This window comes from Cygnus atratus, chromosome 5 (genome assembly GCF_013377495.2).
Source record: "Cygnus atratus isolate AKBS03 ecotype Queensland, Australia chromosome 5, CAtr_DNAZoo_HiC_assembly, whole genome shotgun sequence".
Lineage (NCBI taxonomy): Eukaryota > Metazoa > Chordata > Aves > Anseriformes > Anatidae > Cygnus > Cygnus atratus.
Genome location: NC_066366.1, coordinates 51,232,916 through 51,256,309, shown reverse-complemented (window position 1 = coordinate 51,256,309; position 23,394 = coordinate 51,232,916). Strand labels below are relative to the sequence as shown.

The window sequence follows — 23,394 nt, the reverse complement described above, 5'->3', positions numbered from 1 at the left end:
ACGTTATTATTTTTGTCTAATAGCAGCTATGGGTTCTGTTCCAAAGAGAGGTACTTGGGAAAGCTGAACCCTGTTCAAGGTACATTATCTTAAAACCTCTAAACGCATAGAACTATTATCTGTGTGTTATAATTAATCTTACTAGTGCAAACTATTCTTAAGGCTAGAGATTTTTTTTCGAAAGCCACATAATTTTTGCAAAGGATGAGTTGACCTGTATCCGTACCAGAGACATAGCTGACCATTTTAAGCACTAGAAGAGTTTACCTCTTCCTGAATCGTGTAAGACTATAGCTTTACTAATACAGCTTTAAAAGTGGTTACAACTTCACGTGGCTCATGAGAGAAGGGGAGAGTGCATTACATCTTTCCTTTCCAAAGTGTTGCTTCATGATTACCATCTAAACCCTGCTGGGCTGAACAGATTGGTTCGATAATTACATACAATAACTGCAGTGGGCAGGTAACCCTCAGCTGGCACAGGGCAGCTCCCCTGTGAGAACTTCCATATGCAAACTGCACTGATGGAGTGCATTAGGTACATCTTTCCTGCCGGTGCACAGGCCTGATTACCGCCAGCCAAGACTCCAAGGTTAGCATGTCAGCAGATTTGTGATGCATTAGGCAGGAATAAACACAGACACTTTTGTTCATTCTGACCAAAATTAAGGAGGACTATTTCAGCGCAGTACTGCTTTTATATGAGAGATAATGCATTCCTCCCAATTGTACTAGAAAACATTTTAAACGCTCATCAGAAAAACAGATATCCGATACATGCTACACAAAAGCAAAATACATTTATCTTGTTTCCAAGCTTATTTAATAAAAATGGTTTCTTAATCTTGATGCAGGTGAATTACATAGCAATAGAAATCAGACAGCATTCATCTGACAAAAGCAACACCTGCGCATCTGAGGCTGAACGTTAGAAGGAACTACAAATCACTAAAAAACGTATTTTACAATTTAGCTGGCTCCCAGTATTTCCCAGCGACTAAACAAACGTAAGATGTGGTTCTTGCCCTAAATAATTTAGTCAAGAGTTCCAGATACCTCCTTCAACACATGGTATTGTTAGCTTCTTGTTCAGCTAGGACTATTATAAAATACCACACACATGAACCGACATGCATGTATTTTACAGAAGTAAAAAAATCCTCCAGCACAACTGTGGACTGTGTTTCATTTACTTATACATCTGGGGAAACTTGAGTCATGATACAGAAAATAAAATGTTAACTTTTAATATAGCAGGCATCTGTGAGTTTTAGCCAGATACCCATATACTGGAGAATGTCTGAGATTGCAGACCAAGCATGCTTATACGCAACCTTTAGTGCACATCGTGGCTCAATTAGCCATACAAGCTGACTGCACAAGAGAATCCTACGTTGTAACAATTTAGACAGAAGGTAAAAATTCTATTCTAGTTATGAAATAGTATTATTTGGTGTTCTGAAGTTATGCTTTTTAGACAATATTACGGAAGATTGCCCCAAAGGAATTGATGAGTAGGTGTCTTAAGTCCTGCCAGAACTGAAAAATCAGTACTACTAAAATGCCACATACTCTACGGTAGAGGTTAACATCTTCTTAAGTGTGGATGCCAGACTCCGTTTTTCTTTTCCAAATTAAACATCAAACATGCCAAAAGAAATTTAGCATGTGCTACAATATACTGGCTTTCAGAGGCAAGATGCTACTGATCACTGGTAAATTACCTTTACAGAAAGCACTTTGTTCTGATAGAGTTTGGAACTTCGAGAGAGCTCACTTTTCAAGCAGTTGTCAAGTTAAGCTTCTTGCCACTGCTCAAAATAATATGCTAATTGAAAATACATAAGTTTTTCCTTTCTTCCTCTGCATATCTAAATGTTCAGCAATTCTGTAGTCCAGCTCCCTCCCAACTGGCAGATCTTGTCTTCCAGTTCTCCTGGCCTCTCATTAATGCATGATACCCCCTGGAAGACACCCTGACAGCACTCCCAAACATATATTCTGAGAAGGGAGGCATCCTGCTGAAGACCCTCTTTCTATTCACGCTTGAAGGGAGGTGCAAGATACATCCTTGGAAGGACGACCAGTGCAATCTATTTGCCTAATCTAGCCCATCACCACCACAGTTCCAAGGGCTAGAAAATCCAACTCAGAAGCAAGAGTCCTTTGACCTGGTATTTTGTCAAAAGCAAGCAGACTGTGTTAACCTGACTTCAAGCAAACAATCCTATTCCGTCTGGACAACCTAGCAGTAGCTACCACGAAGTCGCTAGTACAAAGTCCACTGCAATATTAATTGGAAAGCTGAACACACTTTTTCAAAAGGGCCAGCAACATCCTTTGTTGTGCCTAAGTAATTGGATGCATTTGTGATGACTGAGCAAGTTGACTGTGCATGTGCTTCTTAAGGGAGAGGGTGGGGGAAAGGGCTAAGTGTAAAAACATTAATTGATGCTACACATAAGAACCTATGCACAAGTATTATAACACCCTTTGAGAACGGTCTTGACTGATATTGGCTATGTAAATAAGATTTTTGAAGTTCTATTCCACTGGAAATGTGCACCAGCCATCTCTGCGGGACAAGGACATTAAAGGTCACAGCTGCTGGCTCTGCAGCAGGCCAACTTACTCAGCAAAGAAGCCAGCCAACCATTACAAACAGATTTATTTTTTTTCCAAAACACAGGTCTCAAGCCATGTCGATCCACAGGGGGAACAGAAGAATTTATGCTAATAAACTCTCCTTTTGGACAGATCTTTACACTCGATTTGGCAGAAAATACTACTATAAAGACCAGGGCCACAGAGTTTTAGCCAAAGTACTATTTACTGGGCAAAATGAAGCAAGGAAGGCTGGAGATAGATATATCCTTAGAAGACTTTAAGAACCTACAACTTTTTTCTGATGTCAGTAAGCAGGCAGAATTCTTGCAATATTATCCTGTATTGTAATTCTCAGTTCCCTGGTTCATGCTAGAGGAACCAATAAACTGCCCACCTGTTATTAACAAATGCAAATGCACAAGTAATAAATGCAGGTTGAAGTACAGGAATAATATTTATTGTTCAACTGCTTGCCCATTTTTTATTCTTATTATAAACTGTTTTTGCATACTATTTTCCTAAAACATAAGAAGTTGTTAGGTTGTATTCAAATGGAAGTCCAAATCTAGAGTTTAAAGGCTTCTTAAATACAAGGAATAAAATATCCCCAGTCTACCATTATAATTAGGGTTCATAAATAACATACTAGGTCACTGCGAATACGATATGTGCATTCCAGTATCAAATACATGGCATAAAGATGTATATTTAAAACTAAACTTTGAACTAGTCTTGGAAAGAAAGCTAATATCATGAAGTTCCGACGAAGCCAAGTGCAAGGTCCTGCACCTGGGCAGGGGCAGTCTGACCTGATGTTTGGGATTGAGGGATGAATGGATCGAGAGGAGCCCTGCAGAAAAGAACTTGGGGGTACTGGTGGATGAAAAATTAGGCATTAGCCAGCAACATGCACTTGCAGCCCAGAAAGCCAACTGTATCCTGGGCTGCATCAAAAGCAGCATAGCCAGCAGGTCGAGGGAGGCGATTCTCCCCCTCTACTCTGTTCTTGTGAGACCCCTCCTGGAGCACTGCATCCAGGTCTGGGGCCCCCAGCACAAGAAGGACATACACCTGTTGGAGCTGGTCCATAGGAGGGCCATGAGGGCTGGAGCACCTCTCCTGTGAAGAGAGGCTGGGGATGCTCAGCCTGGAGAAGAAAAGGCTCCAGGGAGGCCACTGCCTCCCAGTATTTAAAGGGGGCTTATAAGACGGAGAGAGACTTTATAACAGCATGCAGTGATAGGACGTGGGGTAATGGTTTTAAACTGAAAGAGTGTAGATTTAGATTAGATATAAGGTAGAAATTCTTTACCACAGGGGTGCTGAGACAGTGGAACAGCACCAGAAAACCTGTGGATGCCCCATCCTTGTCTTGAAGTGTTCCAAGGCCAGCTTGGATGGGGCTTTGAGCAACCTGGTCTAGTGGAAGGTGTCTCTGCCATGGCAGGGGGGTTGAAACTAGATTATCTGTAAGGTCCCTTCCAACCCAAATCATTCTATCATCCTATGAAAAGGAAAACTAGACTTATTTTACCTTACATGTATTTTGACCCATCTGGAGAGTTTTACCAACTTAAGGAAAAAAAGTCTATTAACAAAATGTTCATCTGTTCAAATGTCATTACAACTACACATACACATTCCATTATCCAAGATATTGGATATTCTATTATAAAAGTACACCTATAAACATAATTCTTTATTAGCTTTTCATAACAATTAGTGTTAAATTAGGGAAATGATGTGTATGAGTAGGACTTAAATAAACATTTTGCTATTTGCTTATTTCCCACTTGATACACTTATGACACCTACTTCCAACATCACTTTAACTCTTTCTTTTAGCTCAAAAAAAAGCATTAAAAGTTGACAAATGTTTAGAGAAAAAACCTTTTGCCTGGGATTTGTTTGCAAGTCTCCATTCTCGGACAAGCCAAAGTCAAGTACTCCATCATCTTTTTGCCCAATAGACTTAAGACCCTGCAGAAGTATTTCTCGGAAATGCTGATAAACAGGTTTCTCTTCATAGCTCAGCAGCTTCACCTTTTCCATGTATTTGCCAAGTTCATCTAAAGAAATGGTACCTCCAATTAATTTCTATATGAAAACATTTTAATCATTCACTTTTACCACAAAAGAGTCAGAAATTATGTGTGCATTACTTATGCTATTTTTTTGAAAACGTTATCTATAAACTCATAATTATGACTTTATTACAACACATTTTTAAAAAAAATTATACCAAGGTTCATTACCCAGTGATGACAGCATCACTGTTTTTTTTATACTTTTACTGCAATGAAGAAAACAGTCAGCCGTAAAAAATGTAATAGGCCAATCTTCACCAATGAATGCTTATTTATACGATACTTCTATGTCTGTATTTAAGATGTTGAACAGGAAACTCAATGTCATCTAGGAATTTCATCAGTTTAAGACTGAAACATATATAAAAATACATGAAACAAATTTTACTACTGAAAACCAGACAAGTCACACTTGACAGAGGCAACCCTCTACTGACCACCAGAAGTAGCTGGAAATAATTAAATGTTTAAGTTTGAAATCCCAGGAAAGCAGATTTCTAGTAGAGTCAGCTTTTAAAATAACATCTACTCAACACATCACCACTGATGAACAGAAACACTCTAGACTTCAAGTTTGCATTACTTTAAATTTCTAAAGCTCAGTTGTAAAAATTAGCTTACACTTGCACACTTGCAAATATGTAATACTGTCAGAAGCAGCACAGTCACTGCAGTTCATATAACTTCAGCCAAAATGAAGGGTAAACTGCTACTATTCAACAAGGTAATCAGTGCCACTCTGTCACTGCTGAGAAAAGTAAAGGTTACAAACTTCAGTAGAGGACTTAAAAGCAGCAACAGATTGGAGTACAAGTGCCTGACACACACCTCCCAGGAAGAAAATGCTGCTGACAATCTGATGACTCCTCATTTTTTGCAGCAACTTAATTCACTTGTTCTTAATTGAATACAGAGTAGAATAGCCTTCCCCTGTACATGCTCAAAACACCCAATGTAAGGAGGGATTTCAGAGCTTCTACTTGTCAAAGCTTTCTACGATTCAGTGATGGCAACCAAACAGATTTTTTTTTTATTTTTATTTTTAAAGAAAAAAATACATTAAAAATAATAAAGGATGTCTACCAAGTGGTATAAATCAAAGCGCTATAATTTAAAATGGCTCCTCTTACCTGGTTTATTTTTCCCAGGAAAGCATTTGTCCATCAAATCCGAAATGTTATCTCTACATCTGAAAAACAAAACTATTGTTTCTTTCAAGTTTCAAATCTTGCCCTATTCTGACAATTCCTAAGTACTTGGCTTAGGTTACTGTCAGAGACAGAAAACGCTACGAGACAAACTTTTGGTATGACTATTTGGTAAGACTACCTCTATTTTCAGGAGTGCAGGAGGTTTGAGAACCTGACAAGTGCCAGAAGGGCTATCTGAAACATGTAACTTTTTGTTCATCAGTTTTTGATTCTTATAAAAGCCAGCAAGTAGAAGACCATAAGAAAACAACTGTTTCACTTTAAAACCTCACATACCAGCGCCCTTAACTCCTCCTTCTGGAGGACTCTCTCCAGCTGACTTATTCAGAACAGATTCCGTGCCAAAGCAATAACTGGAAAGGGAGGGTGGGACAAAAAAACATTGCTAACACTGATAGAAGCAGAAATGTTAAAAGTAGACCAGGAAACAAGATAACAAATACTTGTTAACGAGGCAGAAACTGTTGTGCTGGGACAACCTTATCCATTCTAAATATCTGGTGAGAGGCTTGAGTGGAAGGTGACAAAGTAAGGGAGAAATAAAAATAATCCACAATAGCAGCCCTCTAGCTGGAATGATGCTCAAAGATGTCGAAGATCTTCCTTTAGGTCTCATTTCTGCCGCCAGCTTCAGAGTATGATGCTATTAAGGCTACTCATACTCTGTGCTTCAGTTCTCTTTTTGTAAAGCCCAACTAATGGTTACCTTCATACTGCTAAGACTGATTTATGGTATTTGCATGGCAGTACTGTAAAGCAATAGTACTGGTGGATAAAACAGCATCTAACATGCAAAAGACGACAAAAGCGTAACAGTACAAGTAGAGTTTAATTACACGCCAAGGAAACGTGATACACAACAAAGAGAAACTGGGGTGTATAAAAAACAATACCCTCCTGACCAAAATGAAACGTACGAAAAGTACAAAGCATTTCCACACTAAGACATTTTCATTTCTGCTTTTTATTTCAAAAGAGAAAGAAAACAAGTAGTTTCTCACCTGATTTTTGAGTCTCTGACAAAATTTGGATCTTTCAAATTATCCTCCCATGGTAGATGGCCACTAAGCCAATGAATCATACAGTAACCCAAGATCTCCAGATCACTGCGTCTCGATGGTGCTAAATATGTACACAGAGATTAAAAAAAAAAATCTGTAACAGTAGCTAAAAAGAACACAGTTAAACTACAGTTAAAATTTTTGTGTGTGTTAAAATAATAGAAAGCCAATGCTAGCAATGAAATACTACTCTATCTGTTCTTTATTTATTTTAAGCATGAAAGCAAGGAAGGAAAAAATACTGTTCCTATATCCTGGAAGGATAACTTCATTTTTCAAGTCCTTTACCAATCTCTTTCTTCTATTCAAGGAAATGATATGCTGCAGTTATCCCAATTTGGGAAGCTTTTTAAGTACTCAGATTGTGGAAAAAAAATTTGATCAAGTTACTGAAGTGACTGACTTTCTGTTCAAAACAGTTTTTACTTCCCCTTTTCTCTAAAAAGGTAATAGTGCTGAAACACAGCTCCTGAAATAATTACTTCACAATGCTGAAATATTTTATGTGGCCTGAAAACCTAACAGAGGATAGAAATACAACAGATTCCTAAATCTTGCCAAAAAGAAAACAAACAACACATATATTGATCACAGATTACACTTTAAAAGGATAAATGAGCAAATCAAGTCACCTTTGTTTATATTCAGTTTTAAGCACAGTTCCTCCTGAAGTAAATAACTTTCAAAAACTCACATTTTTGCAAGACACACTTTTATGCTAATAAAACAAAATTTAAGAATAAAGAAAATAAAATTGGTGCTCACTATAGGTCCACAATTTATATTCACAGATCTGCTTTTTAATGTTCAACATTTTCTTACTTCTTACCTTTTGACGTTCAGTGACTATAAGCATAATTATTAATATTTCATAACAAAAATTTTGTTCAATCATCATATAAAAAATTAATCTATAAACAAGAACATTGTGTATCTTTGCCAAACGTGAAGGAACGATGTTCACATTGATAGAAGAAACTATTACTCCTGAAAATAGGGCCTGTTTGTCTATCGAGATCTCATAAGTACTGTTCCATTTCTACCTAGTTAATAAAAAGTAATACACTAAACATCTTAATGGTCTTTGTAAATTAAGGAAACCTATTTAAGAAAGTTGCATTAAAAACAGAGTATCAAAGTTAGTAAATTTAGAAGAAGAAAAATGCCAGCATAGTCCATAGAGGAAAAAAAAATACAGATTCAGAAACCTGGTTACCTGGTTGTTAACATACAATGCAGCAAACAACATCTTTACGATTTGTTTTTAAAAGGAGGCACAAATGTCTATTTTTGAGAACAAAGTTTTACATCCTTACCCACACCCTTGTGTGCATCAATACTGGTATATTCAATAGTTCCATCATGACACCTTTTAGGATCTTCTTTATATACTTTGTGAACTCCTTCAGGACAGTACCGGTAAGCAAGTCCATAATCCACCAAGTACACCTAGTAATTGCCACAAAGAATTCCAAGGTTAAAGAACCATAACTACAGAAATACACAAATAATAAATGTAACTCCCAATCATTCCTCAGTTCTTAAAAAGACTCAAAAACTGTCATTTTTTTTTTAATTTAAATGATCTTTGCTTCACTGAGATTAGTGCACATGATTTGAAAACAATGTATTAGACTTTGTTGTTTTCCATACAGCAGTCTGATCTGAAAGACATTTCTTGCCGATGCAGAGGACAAATACAGCAAAACTGTCAGTTATTACCAGCAAGATGAAAAGCAAAAAAAAAAAATCCTACCACGTCTTAATGTGCGGAGTTATAAATACACTTATTGTCCTACCTTCTTTAAAGTCAGCTGTCCCATTTGAACACGCTGACTACTATATACTATTACCCCTCACTAACACCACAGTTACTTTAAGAGAACTGACATTATTTTACTTATTTCATGAGCCAAAACATTTTGGCAAGAATACATACACAATTCTGAAACTCTAATATACATTTTTTGAATAGCAAAGACAGTTAAAAATGCAGACAAATGAAAGACTTCCGTAAATCAAGTGGAACAATAAACACTTTAGAGACCATTTTTTCCAAGTAATAGAACACTTATCTGATGGATTTCTTGAACAAAAGAATGAAGTAACAATGCAGACAGGCAAACATAATTTACTGGTGTGCTATATAATTTTAAGCTTCCACCTGCAAATACCTATTTGAGAGTCAATTTTTTTTTAATCTTGAGAGCTTCTCTAGAATATTATTTAGGGCAAATAGTCAATTTGATAACTGTCCAGCAAATTGCATAAAAAAATCGTAGAATATTAACTAGATATAAATGTCAAGCAGAAATAATGTTACTATATACATTCTTAAAAATGAGCTTCTGCTAGATTTCACAGGTTCAAAGCACTTCCGTGTGTTGTCAAACAGAAGGTTTAAAACATGAGGAATAAAATGCATCAGAAATACCTGATTAGGGTTCTTGTAACCCAGAAGAAGGTTTGAGGCCTTGATGTCTCCATGCACGTATTCATGCTCATGGATGTATTCCAGAATATCAAGCTAACAAAACAAAACAGTTACATAAATGCAGTACCCAGTTCCACCCAGCAGAGGACCTGTATTCAGCACAAAACTGGGATTTAACTGAAAGAGTTATATGAGGAAGCCAGATTGTAAAGGTATGTATATATTTTAAACTTACTATTCTCAGGCCTAGTTGAAGTACAGTTTTATGGGGAAATCGCTTTGCATTCTCTTCAAACACCTTCTGAAGATCTCTGCCAAATCGATCCATTATCATAAACCGATAGCTAAATCCAAGGGAAAACAAACAAACAAAAAAACTAGCAAAGTTACTGAATTGTACTTAGCAAAGTATTTTAATCTATGTGTTAATTATACAAATTACTGAATGAAAACATTTCTCTGAAAATATACGCTGCAGGTACACAGAAAACAACTATATAGGAAACTCTTTTTACAAGGTTCTATATCAACAGTGAACTTTTCTACACGAGCAAGTTGAAAATTTGTCCATTAGTGGAACTGTTCCTTAAGCCTGCCTGTTTATGCAGTACCATACCCACAGAAGAAGAAAAAAAAAATGTATTGCCATTCATTCTAGGTAAAACCAAGAATCAATTGCTTATAGAAATACATTTTTAGCTTTATAAACGACAAAGTAACTTAATATTGTTACCTTAAAGAGTTAGTTTCTCAAAATCTATTGCAACTTTTCTTTTAGCCTACTATTAAAAACAAAAATCTCACTTGCCGAAGGTGTTCTGACATTCATCACTACGGCCAAACCTGTTCTACTATTGTAAAAGTTCATAGCAGCTACATGAAAGAGTTTCATATATTAAACCGTGAATACAAGTTTACTTAGAAAAATATACTTTGTTACATTTACTTTTGCCTTTCAAAATTAATGTTGTTTTTACATAAGATTAATTTTAAATCTAAGGACCTATTGAAACAATATTTCTGGCAGATTAGGCCATACATACCAACTGGCCCATGAAGCGGTCCAGACAAAAAAGCCAGACCTACTAGAATCTGCCAGAGAAATAGTAAAACTTTGCAGCACAGCTATGAAAGGAAGGTCCACTAGGAAACCAGGACTGTTTAATAGGCACACTATTCAATACCAAGTAACAAAAACCCTTTGTGACACAGAAGAATAGTAAAAACTACTACTAAACTTGAGACACATTTGAACAAGAGACTAGGAATTAGTCTAGCTCACATATAAAGTCTGTGAGTAAGTCTCCCTATGGAAAATCAAATAGATTTAAGGAGAGTAGTAAGTCCCTCATATATGTGAGTGAAAATACTCTTAAGTACACACAATGCCACAAGAATGAAAAAGGAAAAACTTTAAAGGTAGTCATATTAGTCGAGGACATATAAATTAAAAGTTAACTTTATTAGAAGAAAGCTTCTACCACACACACAATATTGCTGTTTCCAGCAATATTCCAGACAAATGAAAAGTACATCTTTAATGAGACACAAATGAGTAACAAACAGGATACAGATAAAATGTGTCTATTCGTCTATTCTTTATACGTCACCTGTTATGAACATGAACTTCTGTAACAAAACTAATACGAAGATAAGTGAAAATACATCTTTAGAAATTAAATTAGGTTAAAAGGGACAGTGGTTGGAATTAAATAAATCCCAGTATATGCTAACAAGAGATATATTCACCTGTTTCCACTTCTTTCATGCAAGCCAGAACCCCAGTATCTTGGTACACCTAAATATTTCAGTTTATGGGACTTAGTCCACTTCTGAACTGAGAATACAAATAAAGATAAGTTCATGAATTTGCATTGGTGAAGATTTACATAGAAAAGTGATCTACCCATCACTTACATGTGAGCTGCTTCGTCTATGGAAACTAGTATGCCAATTATACTGGAAAATTAATGATGCATCATTTATAGGGACAGAGATACAACTAAAGTTTCAATTTAGACAATGTCATCAACACAAAGATAATGAACACATTACCAAAACGCCTAGTTTCACTGTACGTCTGAATGACTCTAAGAGTATATGTCTGTACGTTCTTAATTTTTTAAAAATAATTTTGAAAATTATCTAAAAAGATTCTCTTTAAGATCGACATTATACCTGTAGGCTCTATTTTCCTAAATGTTTGTACTTCATTAAAAACATTTTAATAGACTGCTTACTTTCATCTGGCTTAGCAGCTCGCATGTAGAACTTTAACTCAGTAAAAAGAGGTCCATTCTGGCTGGGTTCCTTTAAGACAATTTAAAATTAGTTAAAAACTGCTGCGTTAGTTCCTAATAATTACTAAAAACTCCAAAAAAAAACAACATCCACCCTATAAAAGAACAATCTTCCTCAAATACTCTACAAGTGCTGATAAATTCAATACTGTGTTTTTATAAAATAAGATTGGCTCTAAAAACTTATTTTTATTATAAATTGCTTATCATTAAGAGTATCAAATAACCTATTCCCGTAACAAGGGAGAATAAAGAATAGCAAATTAACTGAGATGTATAGAAATATTACCAATAATTGGCAGCAATAGTTTAACAAAGAACATTAAACAACATTATTATCTCAGATTTTCCAAATTAAAGTTGGATTGCCACAGTTGCAATAGCCATTAATGAGTCTAAAATAACACCTGAAATGATAGGATGGAAAAACCTCACCAAAAGTTAAATTCTTACTGAATATAAGGTATTTTGTCCCTTTCACACATTAGTTGATCAAGGTAAAAATTACAGAGGATTTCACAATTTCTCCCTAACTAAAGAACTACAGTAATTTTGACTTCAGTGTCTACCTTGTGTTTAAGCTAACGTAACGTATTTCAGTTCCATTTTCTTTGGACAAAGCTACGGTTAGCTACACAGTACAAGCAAACCGCAAGAGAAATTGGTTTGAAAACACCAAAGCTTTGAAATACTGCATGAATTGCAGGTGGGTGGGTGAGTACCTTCACTATACATTTCCAGAAGTTTATGCAGAAAAGAAAAAGTGACTTCAACTCTTGCAATTTTAAGCAATTGATTTTGAGATAAGTTTCAGCAACTTATTTTCTACTTCACTCAGAGGGAGGTGAGGCACTGGAACAGGTTGCCCTGAGAGGTTGTGGATGCCCCATCCCTGGAGGTGTTCAAGGTCAGGTTGGATGGGGCTTTGAGCAACCTGGTCTGGTGGGAGGTGTCCCTGACCGTGGCAGGGGGGTTGGAACTAGATAATATTTAAGGTCCCTTCCAACCCGAGCCATTCTGTGATTCTATGATTTTAGTCTGGTTACTCAAATACACCCAAACTCATTCATTCTCAATGAAAATTCCCCTTTCTGGAATATCCTACAATTTAAGGAAACAACAAAATAAGGTATATATTTACTGTCAAGAAAAACCAGAGAAATACAATCACATGATATTAGCAGATTTCCAAGATATATAACAATTAAAACCATTTAAGATCAATGTAACTTTTAAATGCGGATGCGGCGATCCAGAAACCTGTTAAATGTCAGGCGGCACCACAGTGAATAGAGGTTTACTGCTGTCTGACACTGACAAAGCAATGCAAAGAGATCCAACACACTGAGGAACATGGCCTTTAATGTACATCTGATTTACTGGTTTACAGGTAGAGTAGGAAAACCAGTCAGAATGAGACCAGATACCAGCTTGGGCACCAGTCCTAGGCCTGGAGACTATTAACAAGCCCATCTCCACCTCACATTCTCCAGCACCGTTGCCCTGATAAACAGTGGAGCCAAGACAACCGTTTTCTGGCCCCTCTGTGCAACCAAGCTGTAGACCTGAGCAATGAACCTGAAAAAAAAAAAATACAGACCACCTGATCTATGCAAAGAAACTTTGGAGCATGCATAACTACCTCCACATACTTCATATCTCCACTACTGACAATAAATTGGTGATATATAGGTTACATACATGGAGGAGAAGGGTTAAACATTTGAAGTCTTTTACTGCAGTCATCTTGGACGAATGTTATCTGACCTATTTGCTTGTTTCTGTGTAGCACACTCCAGTAACACTCCAACTTAATTAGAACATAAAGTCTACATATGATTTTGATTCAATTTACATACATTTCTGGAATGTTATTGTTACTAAAATGCAGTGAAAAACTGTAAGTGTTAAAAATTCTTAAAATATTTATCTTTAAATAAATTATCAAAAAAAATATGCCTCAGAGCTGAAAAAAAATCTTCCTCTAGTCAGAGCAAATGCTGAAGATCTGCTATGTTTTCATACTTCTGGGGATGAAGAAATAATTTAACCACAAAATAGAAATTCATGCTGACTGTGTGGCTGTTTTCCCATAATATCATTAACTCTACATAGAGAGAAATGAGTGCATGTGCTGAGTTAAAAAGGCTCACATAATGATGTTCACTATTTGCTGTACTTGTCATCTCATAACACATTAAATCCAGAAGGACTCCGAACACAAAGTTCTCCAACTTCATGCTCAGAGTCATTCCAAATACACACTTCGCAAAACTGAAATTGAAGTCTAATTAGAAAAGATAGAAGAGATTACAGAACACATGTCAAAACCCAACAAGTTTGTTCAGGTAATATTTTAAGAATTCTGATCTTTTTCAGTCAGCAATTTAATGAAGTGTTATTAAACTCTGCATCCACTCCTGAACAATGACACCTGAAAGGTCCACATGTTTAAAAAGCATTTCTTTTTTCATAAAAGCTCTGATTCATTTCGTACTGTTCAGACATCAATACTACGAGGATATGTCAAAGACTAAGCCAATTTCCATCCCACTTTAATAGCTTAATTTGAAGAACATTACTATAGAAGCACATATTTTGTTAAACGCTAATAATTGTTCAAAGCTGTTAACCACTTTGCTTTGGATCAACTAGGAATCACCCAGGCATCTGAAAATAGGCCCTTATCTGTAGTTGTGCTTTACTAGACTGTGGAGGCATAATATGTTATCGTTCATTTGTGAGGGCAGCCAAGGACTGGGCTACTCTTTACTGCCATAAACGCAAAATTATAAAAGACAAATTAAAAGTGAGTGGTCATCGGGGGGGATTAGAACTGGGGGTATTTACGAATTGCTGCAACATAGTGAATACAGCATTAAATCAGCCCAAAAGTTATGACGACTCTTCTTATAATCAGAGCCCAAAGCAGAGGGAAGAAAAGCAGGTGCACGGGTTTGCACAGTGTAAAATAATGAGTATCTGACGATTTTCCAATCAAGTCAAACTGCATTCCTCCATGACAACTACAAGGCTCTGTACTTCCTGGCCAGTTCCAACTGTCCTAACTCAGCAGGAGGCTGGCATTAGGAGGCAAAGCACTGCAGTTAACTGAGGTGTCTGCTCCTTGCCTTTGGACCAGGGCACGGCTCCTGCAGAATGGACGCTCCCTGCCCTGGACAGCACAGCTGGGCATGCAGGAGCAGGATGCAGGCTGGGGCTCCTGGGCCATGTGGAATTCCTGCCCAACACCTACGGCAGCACTATGTGGATGCTGAAAGCATGGTAGTTTGATATTTGCTTTGTAGGCAGTGCTTTTTTGAAGCAACTGGCATTTCAGAAAGAGGGTCATCACCAACAGCATCTTGGGGCACTTTAGCAGTATCAAAAACAGCACTGTAGAATCTGTAGAATCTCCCTTTGGCCAGCATACACAGCTATCAAGAATAAATGCACATACTAACTAAAATGCATTTTATTCTGAATTAACCTGATCTTTTAGTTTGGGAGAAAAATATTAGGAGTATTAACATATTTGCATAAATGGCCAGATATTACAGTGAAGCATTTATTTATTAAACCATATAGTGATATTGAAAAGATGAAATTTCCGACCTACGCTGAAGAAGTAACTTTTCACATTGAGAAGTACTTGTAGAATTTCCTGATATCTGCTTTTGTCACAGACCACAAACCGTACCAAGATAATGAAGGGTCTGGATCTACTATGTCTACTGCTATATTCCCATTTTCTCTTACTATTATGATTTTACCAGGGAACCATATATAATAGCGGGATCTATGCAAAATAATCCAGCAAAATTTAAGAAAAAATACTTTAATGTTCTTTCCTAAGTTAAATATATAAAGCCAAAGTTAAATATTTTTTTTAGTTTAATATTAGAACAGAAGAAAACTTCAACTAATAAAAAGAACTTGCTGATTTACTTCAGTGAGCTAAAAAAGTTAAGCTACCAACAGTGCTTTTTCTTCTACCTAATCCTGAGGTTAAAAAATTATGCATCAATGCCATTTTAATTCACTAGAAATTAGAATATGTATGTGTTTTATGATAAAACATTTAAAGGACTTTATATCTGCTGGGCCCTTGGGAATCAAAGTTTTGCTGTTTCTACTCCCGAGCCATCTGTCAGCTTACCAACATCCAATGGTGAGCAGCAGTTCACACAGACTCACAGAAATTGACCAAAGCTACCTACATTTTTTTTTTTTTTGTACTTGGGCTACTTACAATAAAATTACAAAAAATTTTGTAATGAAACTGAATCTGATCCATTTCAGGAACCTTTTTCAACTCTGCTCATGTTCCACTATCCACCCTCAAACGCAAGAATCCCAAATCTCAGAGTTCCTCTGCATCACAGGTTTTTCAATGTTAGACTTAAACAAAGCACACTTCAACAAAACACTAAAACTATGTTATTTTCAGTCAGAAGATGTTTGAAATTACACATACTATTCTAGAACAAACATTTTCAATTTGTGAAGTAAGATTCAAATGCTGTCTTACCACTTTTACAACATAAGGTGCATCACTGCCAATCGACTTTGAAGAATTACCATCAGCTGTTAAAAAGGAAGAGTTTATTAGTAGTATGAGAGGAAACTGTCACACAACATACACTTATTTGCTATGCAGGATGGACAACCAAATGACAGTGCAATTAATGAAGCAAAAGCCTGTATTAGTATCTTAGGGTTTGGTAAGAGAACTACTATATATGACAAAACTACTCTGTATGGACGTGGTCCGCATTCTCCCTTCTATTCCAGGAGAACAGGCAGTTTACTAACGAACGCTCTTCTTTTTCTATTATTCAAAAGCTTTTTCCTCAGTCAACAGCATTTCCTTCATTTTCTAGGACTGTGATGAACACAGAGTTGTGGCTATGAACATGAGAACGACATTCTCTCTATTTATTTTTTTGTCACGTCACTTATCCAAAAACGATTTTCTCTTGGTACCAAGCTGTTGAAAATTACCACAAAAGGAGTCACAGGTATAAAGGACATCAAGTTAGGCAAAGACCAAGCACAGGAGTCAGGTGTGCAGCTTTGTGCAAATCATGAGTAAGCAAACAGAGGGCAGGTTTGGGCTTGAACAATGCAAGCATTGCTAACACAAGAACTACACAACTTCAGAGAGCTGGAACTCCAGTCTGTGAATTTTTAGCTCAATGTGCAAGGCTGAGTAAGTAGAGGGTTGGCAAGAAGCCACCCATTGGTCCTGTTTCCTTCTTAATCCACTTACACTGCACTCTGTTCATTTAGAAACCGAGACAGATTATTAATTTTATTTTTTTTAATCAGTGTGAATTCAATGCAACCTCATCACAAAGAGGAAGGATGTAAGTGCACAGAAAAAGAAAACCTTGTTAACACAATCACCTTAAATTTCATCCCTTCAAAATTGTTTGGAAAATAACTAAGAACAAAACAAGTTTTTTGATTCCCTGAGGTATCCTCAAGAACTCTGTTCATCTGTACAAAACAGATACTAAATAGGGAACAGTATTCACCAAAAGAAGTTCTCTCTGAATTCAATAAAACAGCATCGCAAGACAAGGTTTGTGGCGATGCCTTAAACCGTTAAGGTCCAAGATTGCAATGTGTTCCAAACATTGGTTACGTGATTAAGTATACGACTTCTGTCAGAAGTTCCCAATGCAATGAAGAAGTCAAAATCAGCACAGAGTCAAAAATAGCCAATACATCGGCTGATCAGTTGTCTCCATACAATGTGCTTACGCAGTTCCAGTTCTGAATTTGTGAAATAAGGACACTCGCGTAAAAATCCTTTCTTTCAGCCAGACCAAAAATCTCATTTAAACAAGTATTAGACCATCCTTTTACTGCTGAAAAGAAGTAAAGATCCTGAATAAGAACGAATGAGCCACCACTTTGACTGCTACTGGAACACCGTGCACAACCCAGTGCTTACAATGACCATGTGTCCACTCTTGCCAATTTCTTCCAAGAACATGAACCAAGCTCTGATTCTAGTCAAAAACATCTGTTAAAGATACTCTGTGTCAATTTGTCATTGTTTTGAACAAGGATAAACATCTCACTCTCCATTTTAAAGTACTACCAAAGATAACCAGACTTACCAAGGTACAGGCGTCCAAAGCCTCCTTGCCCTATAGGGACACCCAATTTCCATTCTTTTTTCGATGTATCTGTTAGAACCTCCCCTAGAGCAAACACTTCAGCAAGCTTCCTTTTTGCGGGGGCTCTTTTTCCAGACGTCTTCTTAACATATGGCATTTTCACTGGAGGGGGTAGGGAGGGAGAAAAGGAAAGGAAAAATAGGGAAAAAAAAATACACGGGTTACATGACGACGAGAATTATTGCCTTGCTACTTCACATGCCAGCGTTTTACCCTTGTTTTTCCTTCTGACAGATTTCCACGTGAGGATAGATTGTTTAATTTGGTACTACCAAGATAGTTTAAAAGAAATACAGCAAGTAATTTTATTGGCATGAATTATAAACAAAAAATAACTAATTTTTCCAGGCATCGGAAAAATCAAACAGCAAAAATCTTCACAAGAGAAATCTATGAGGAGACTTTGTAGAACACGTGCTAGAAAAATCTCAGAATCTATTGTATGAAATCAATCACACCTCTAAACTTAGAAAAAGTAAACTAATGAAACACAGCTCATCAGTTTTCCTGGGGTTTAATTTGCTTAGGGAAGAAATACCAGATAGTCCAAGTCTCCAGTGATAATACAGAAAGGTATTAATGGTTACACCAAAAAGAAAAAACCACCACCACCAGTAATCTCGACATTTCTCATGGATTCCTCTTAGCTGTAAAAAGTACCAGAAAAATAGAGAACTAATTGCTAATTATTTTTCTGTATAACTGCAAGCAACAGAAGTGAGTGTCTGCTTATTGGTCACAGGACAGCACTTAGTAGATCACCAAGAAACCAGCACGCAACTACATATCTGGAGATCAGAGATGTAAAAAGCACTGCCGCTGCCACCTCCCAGCCTCAGGTCCCAGATAAGCAGGATTTCTAGGACAGCCTTCACCGTGAGCAAATACATGTTTGGGATTTTTGCAGAGCCGTGTTTTGATTCAGTAAAAGAACCTACTGAAGGTGCGGCCGTAAGGCAAGGTGTGCACTAGCTCTACTTGCATGAAACCTTCATGAGGTGCTTTTACAAAGACGTGATCTTTCCCACCGCCTTATGAAAATGAAAGGCATACAAACACACACAGTTATTTTATAAAAGATAAAGTTCTGACTGTTGGGATTAGTATTTTATTTTGCTTACGTAAGCAGAAAGGAATATTAACACGCAATTCAGGAAGCTTCCGCACAGCGAAATCTCTTTTCCTCATTAGTCTAGCTGTTCAGTACAATAACCCTAAGTGCAGTTACTTAACATCAGTTTTCTTTTTTTAGTTCTTACGGCCCTCCGAAGGACCTACACGGCACACACCTCCTCGGTATCACAAAACAGGATGTTTTAATTCTGCATCACTTTCCCGTATTTCCAATTACTTCTGTAAAGTAACCTTCCCCCTGTAGTCAAGATGTAACTCTGACATTCTACACTCAAAATTTAAGGCTAACTTACACCCTTTTTTTTTTTTAATCTTCAAGGTGATACTCACTGTACTGCCTTAGAGGGAGATTCTTCCCCTAGACTTTCTGCAGAAGAAAAACGACACGTCCAAGCACCAGATGCAATCTCAGCTAGGAGCATACCAATGGGAATGTGATGGTGTCAAAGCACCCAGAGGAACAGACACAGGTAGGAAGGAATGGCAACATGTTGATACTGCTTAGAAGAGCAGGCCAACAAGATCAGAGCAGACTTTTAAGCAGCTTCTCAGGACACCCAGCTTCAGGAAAAAGAAAGACATTAACACAGAGGGCTGACTGAAGCCTTCAGAAAGTGGTAATGGGAAAATAAAAAAAGTTTGGAACTCAAAGACTGACTCACTTAAGAAAAAACAGAGTGCAAAAAGCAGCAGTGTTGCCTAATGGACTCAGATGTGGGACAAGATTGCATTCACTGTCATTTTCTAATGAGTACAAAACTATAGGAAGTGAGCAAACGGGTCTCAATGAGCTAAGAACAATTTGAGAGACATGAAGAGGACTGGAGAGACTGCAGCTTGAGCTCTGAGCTACTGCACGTCATCCCTGCGAGACTTGGAAGGGCCTGAGCCACTGTCCGGTAAAAGCACAACTTGCAACCTCTTTTTCAATAAAGCTAGCAAGCCAGTGAAACAAAACGATTGATACATTTCACATCTTTGACATTCACAGCAAGTCTGTTGATAATAGATTCGCTTGAAAGGGAATTAAGTTTACCTAAAATAGGTCCACAAGAGTATAAAAGGAGCTGGTGCTTCCCTTTTTTTTTGGCGTTATCATTCAATGTGGTCAATAATTATATGCCTGAAGGTATTTAGTTAAAAAAAAAAATTAACAATGTCTTCCCTTCATCCATAAAAGCAAAATTTCAAAATGGACATAAGTTTGAACGTCCCCAGCTGGGAACCCTGCCCTTCCAACTACACTAGATACACATACACGGTTTCCTGGCTGCCTATATTCATGTCCATCTGTTAAGATGGCAGCGTGCCTACTTACAAGTTGGTCAAACTATCAGTAGGCCATAGGTGCCAAACACTGATCGCTTTCAATGGGCAGCATGCACAACGCTAAGCACAGAGTCTATTGCAAAAAAGCTGTTATCCCTGGAAATATTTAAGCAATGGCCACACATGCTTTCACTTGTACGTGCGTAAATCCATTCACAGATCGTCTATTGATTGAAAGCAGAAATACCTGGAGGCTGCAAGAACTTTCGACGCGCAAGTACAAAATCGAAAAATAACAACAGAAATAATGAAAAAACGAGATAATGACATTTTAGTGCAAATTGTATCATTCCGTGCGTTCCTCACAAAGCAGCAAACACGAGAGGTTTGTCAGGAAACGTAGGAACCAGCAAACGTGATGCAGAACTGCCTACTGTACTATCAACAGCTGGAATACAGTCATCTACTTTTCCCTAAAATCACCTTTAAAATTTCATTAAGAGAAATCACCTTTACCTTTCCTGCATCTCAATTACCTTTCCCCATCAGTAAATGGAAATACCTTCTATCTCACAGGTATTGTGAAGCTCAATTCATTAGTGCCTGCAGCCATGCTGAAGTCCTTGGGAAGAGAGTGCCACCCCTGTCAAGTACCATACTATCATTCAAGTAGCAAATAGATCTGACCCTACTTAGCTAAGGTATCTGACAAGAACAATTTTCAAGGTGCATGATTGTAAACAGCAGCATTTTATGTGGTTACAATATGTGCAAAACAAAGATCTTGCTTCTAACAAGTATGAATAACAGAAGCCGATTTGTCTAAACTCTCTCTGAAAGCCTCTTAGTAGCACAAAGGCTATTTCTCCTTCTTCTCCCTAGTAAAACATCTTGGAAGAAACTGAATAAACCGTACTTGAGATATGCAGACAATTTTGCATCAATAGTTCCATTAGTAGTGTTATCTTTACAAACGTGTCTGCAACGCTTGCTACTCTAGCTACACTTGAACTCTTAGAATAAATATGAATAGCCACTTCTCAACTGGCGGTGGCATCCGTTCTCAATAAAACTTTGTAATTAATATAAATCAAATTTATTTTGAAGGACGCATTTCTGCTGCGTGGCAAGTCCGACTGGTTTCTTGCTGATCCTCTCCTTTTATTCTCTGGAAATTGTCGTTTTCACGGTTGTTTATCCCAGGAGGACCTATTCTCGATCTCAGCGCTGACAAGGCACGTTGCTGACCTGTGCTCCTTTTCATGAACACGTAGGCCTGGCAAGACCTGAAGTCTGTGCATCATTAATAGTGCTCATCAGTCACAGCAACACACCTAGCTCTGCCTGAAAAAAAGGAAATAAAGACGAGCAGAAACAAAAGGAATGTTTTCGCTCAGGGAGGAGAGAAAGAACACGACACCTGAAAACTTCTGAGCGCTGCAGGACTGCTTCACAGGAAGGAACACATAAAAACGTACCTGAAGCAGCAGTGACTTGCAGTACCGAGGGGTACATGGACCAGTCACAATTTGTGTGTCCGGTATATGCAAGAAAGTCTTTGCTCACTATTATCTTCTTACGTTTTTGAGTACTGCTATAATCTCAGCTCCCAGAGATTGACAGCTAACAAATAATATGGAAGATGAGGTCTTCCAGTTCTTTCTGTAAGAAACAGATTATTTTTTAAGACAAAATGAATAAGTGTGTTGTTAGACCACAACTTATTAGAAGTTCTTCATCACGATTGGATCATGCCAGGCAATCTGAACTTTATGTGTTGTTTTGTGGGGCTTTTGGTTTTGCTTTTTAAAAGCACGCCAACACAATTTTCATTTTTTTTCTTCTAACTTCAGAACACAGTTTGCTCAGAGAAAGGAGGCAGTCATTTACAAGGGGAACTGCTGTGTTGCTAACTAATTCTCAAGTGTCCTCAACAGATACATTTTCTTCTTCTGAACAGAAGAGAAGGTCAGGTTCTCCTGAAAACGCTGTGCCTTCAGATATTTCTTGCAATGAAAAACACGGAGGCCTTTATAAGGTGCCTCTGTCACTTCAAATGACCTCCAAACCAACAGTAAACATCCACGCATGTAAAAGTGACCCAACTTTGAGGCTGCCTGGCAGCTTGGCATACTGTATAAAATTACCAGCTCTGAAATTCATCAGGAACCCCACACAGCTGGGGCATTACCCCTGGGAATTTACTCAACAGTTCATTCCTCCGGAGAAGGCGGCAGCGGCCTTCTGACAACGGCAGTAACTCAGGTTTACTCGGGAGCAGCCCCGGACAGGGGGCCACGAGGCCTGCAGGCCGCACCGGGCCCTCCGCGCCGCGCCTCAGCCCCTGCCCGCCGCCGCTGGGCGCCGAGCCCCTGCGGGAAGGGCCGCGGCCAGGCCCCGCCGCCCGAGGCGCCTCCCGCGAGGGCGAAATGGCGTCCCCGGGAAAAAAGAAAATAAAACAAACGGAAAAAAGGCCCCGCCCGGACCGCGGCGGCCGCCAGTACCTCCTCCGCGCCCCGGCCCGGCCGCCGCCGCCGCCGCCTCCCCGTCCGAAATTCCCGCACTGCCCGCCGGCGGCCCGCCCCGCCGCGGCGCCCACCTCCCACCATCGGCCGCGCCCATTGGCCGCCGCGCTCCCGCCTCGCCCGCCCCGCCTGGGGCTCTAGGGCATGATGGGAAATGTAGTTCGGAAAGCCACCGAGTTTGGGGGTTTTGTTTGAAAGTGGCGCGGTTGTAAAACGGAGCGCGTCAGGGAGGGGTTGGGCGGGCCGATGGAGGTGTCCTTGGCCGGGAGACATGGTGGGACACAGGCCGTCGGGTGTGGGGGACCAGGTGGCGCAGCAGTTCTCCCTCAGGCCTCGGTGGTTGGTGCTGAGGCCATGATGGACCCACGGCAGCCATCCCCACGCTCTGCCCTCGCCCAAACGCCTCACAAACCCCCCAGAAACACGCCTGCCCCCTTTGTCCCTGCCCCTGTCCACTTCTCTCAGGTCTGAGTCAAACTACGGAGCATTAAACCCAAAAAGTCTTGCTAAAAACCTGAGGTTAGAGGTCACAAAATGTCTGAGAAGAAGCAAAGGGTTTCAGAGAGCGGTGAGGC

General features: G+C 38.5%; 1 protein-coding gene across 2 annotated transcripts in view; it reads right to left on the bottom strand.

Moving 5' to 3' along the window:
• The window catches only part of VRK1 (VRK serine/threonine kinase 1), a 33,855-nt gene extending 10,960 nt beyond the window's left edge, over window positions 1–22,895 (bottom strand). Inside the window, exons 1-12 of one of the 2 annotated variants that reach the window (XM_050711067.1) lie at window positions 22,799–22,884; window positions 21,773–21,956; window positions 17,832–17,993; window positions 16,232–16,287; window positions 11,641–11,710; window positions 11,150–11,237; window positions 9,636–9,744; window positions 9,401–9,493; window positions 8,283–8,415; window positions 6,907–7,027; window positions 5,825–5,883; window positions 4,498–4,676 (exon numbers count right to left, since the gene is read on the bottom strand). In XM_050711067.1, coding sequence (XP_050567024.1) covers window positions 4,498–4,676; window positions 5,825–5,883; window positions 6,907–7,027; window positions 8,283–8,415; window positions 9,401–9,493; window positions 9,636–9,744; window positions 11,150–11,237; window positions 11,641–11,710; window positions 16,232–16,287; window positions 17,832–17,993; window positions 21,773–21,809 — 1,107 coding nt within the window. In that variant the 5' untranslated portion in view covers window positions 21,810–21,956; window positions 22,799–22,884. Of the gene's footprint in view, window positions 1–4,497; window positions 4,677–5,824; window positions 5,884–6,906; window positions 7,028–8,282; window positions 8,416–9,400; window positions 9,494–9,635; window positions 9,745–11,149; window positions 11,238–11,640; window positions 11,711–16,231; window positions 16,288–17,831; window positions 17,994–21,772; window positions 21,957–22,798 lie in introns of both variants that reach the window. The other variant, XM_035539770.2, reaches the window with a different exon arrangement.
• Window positions 22,896–23,394: the final 499 nt, after the last annotated feature.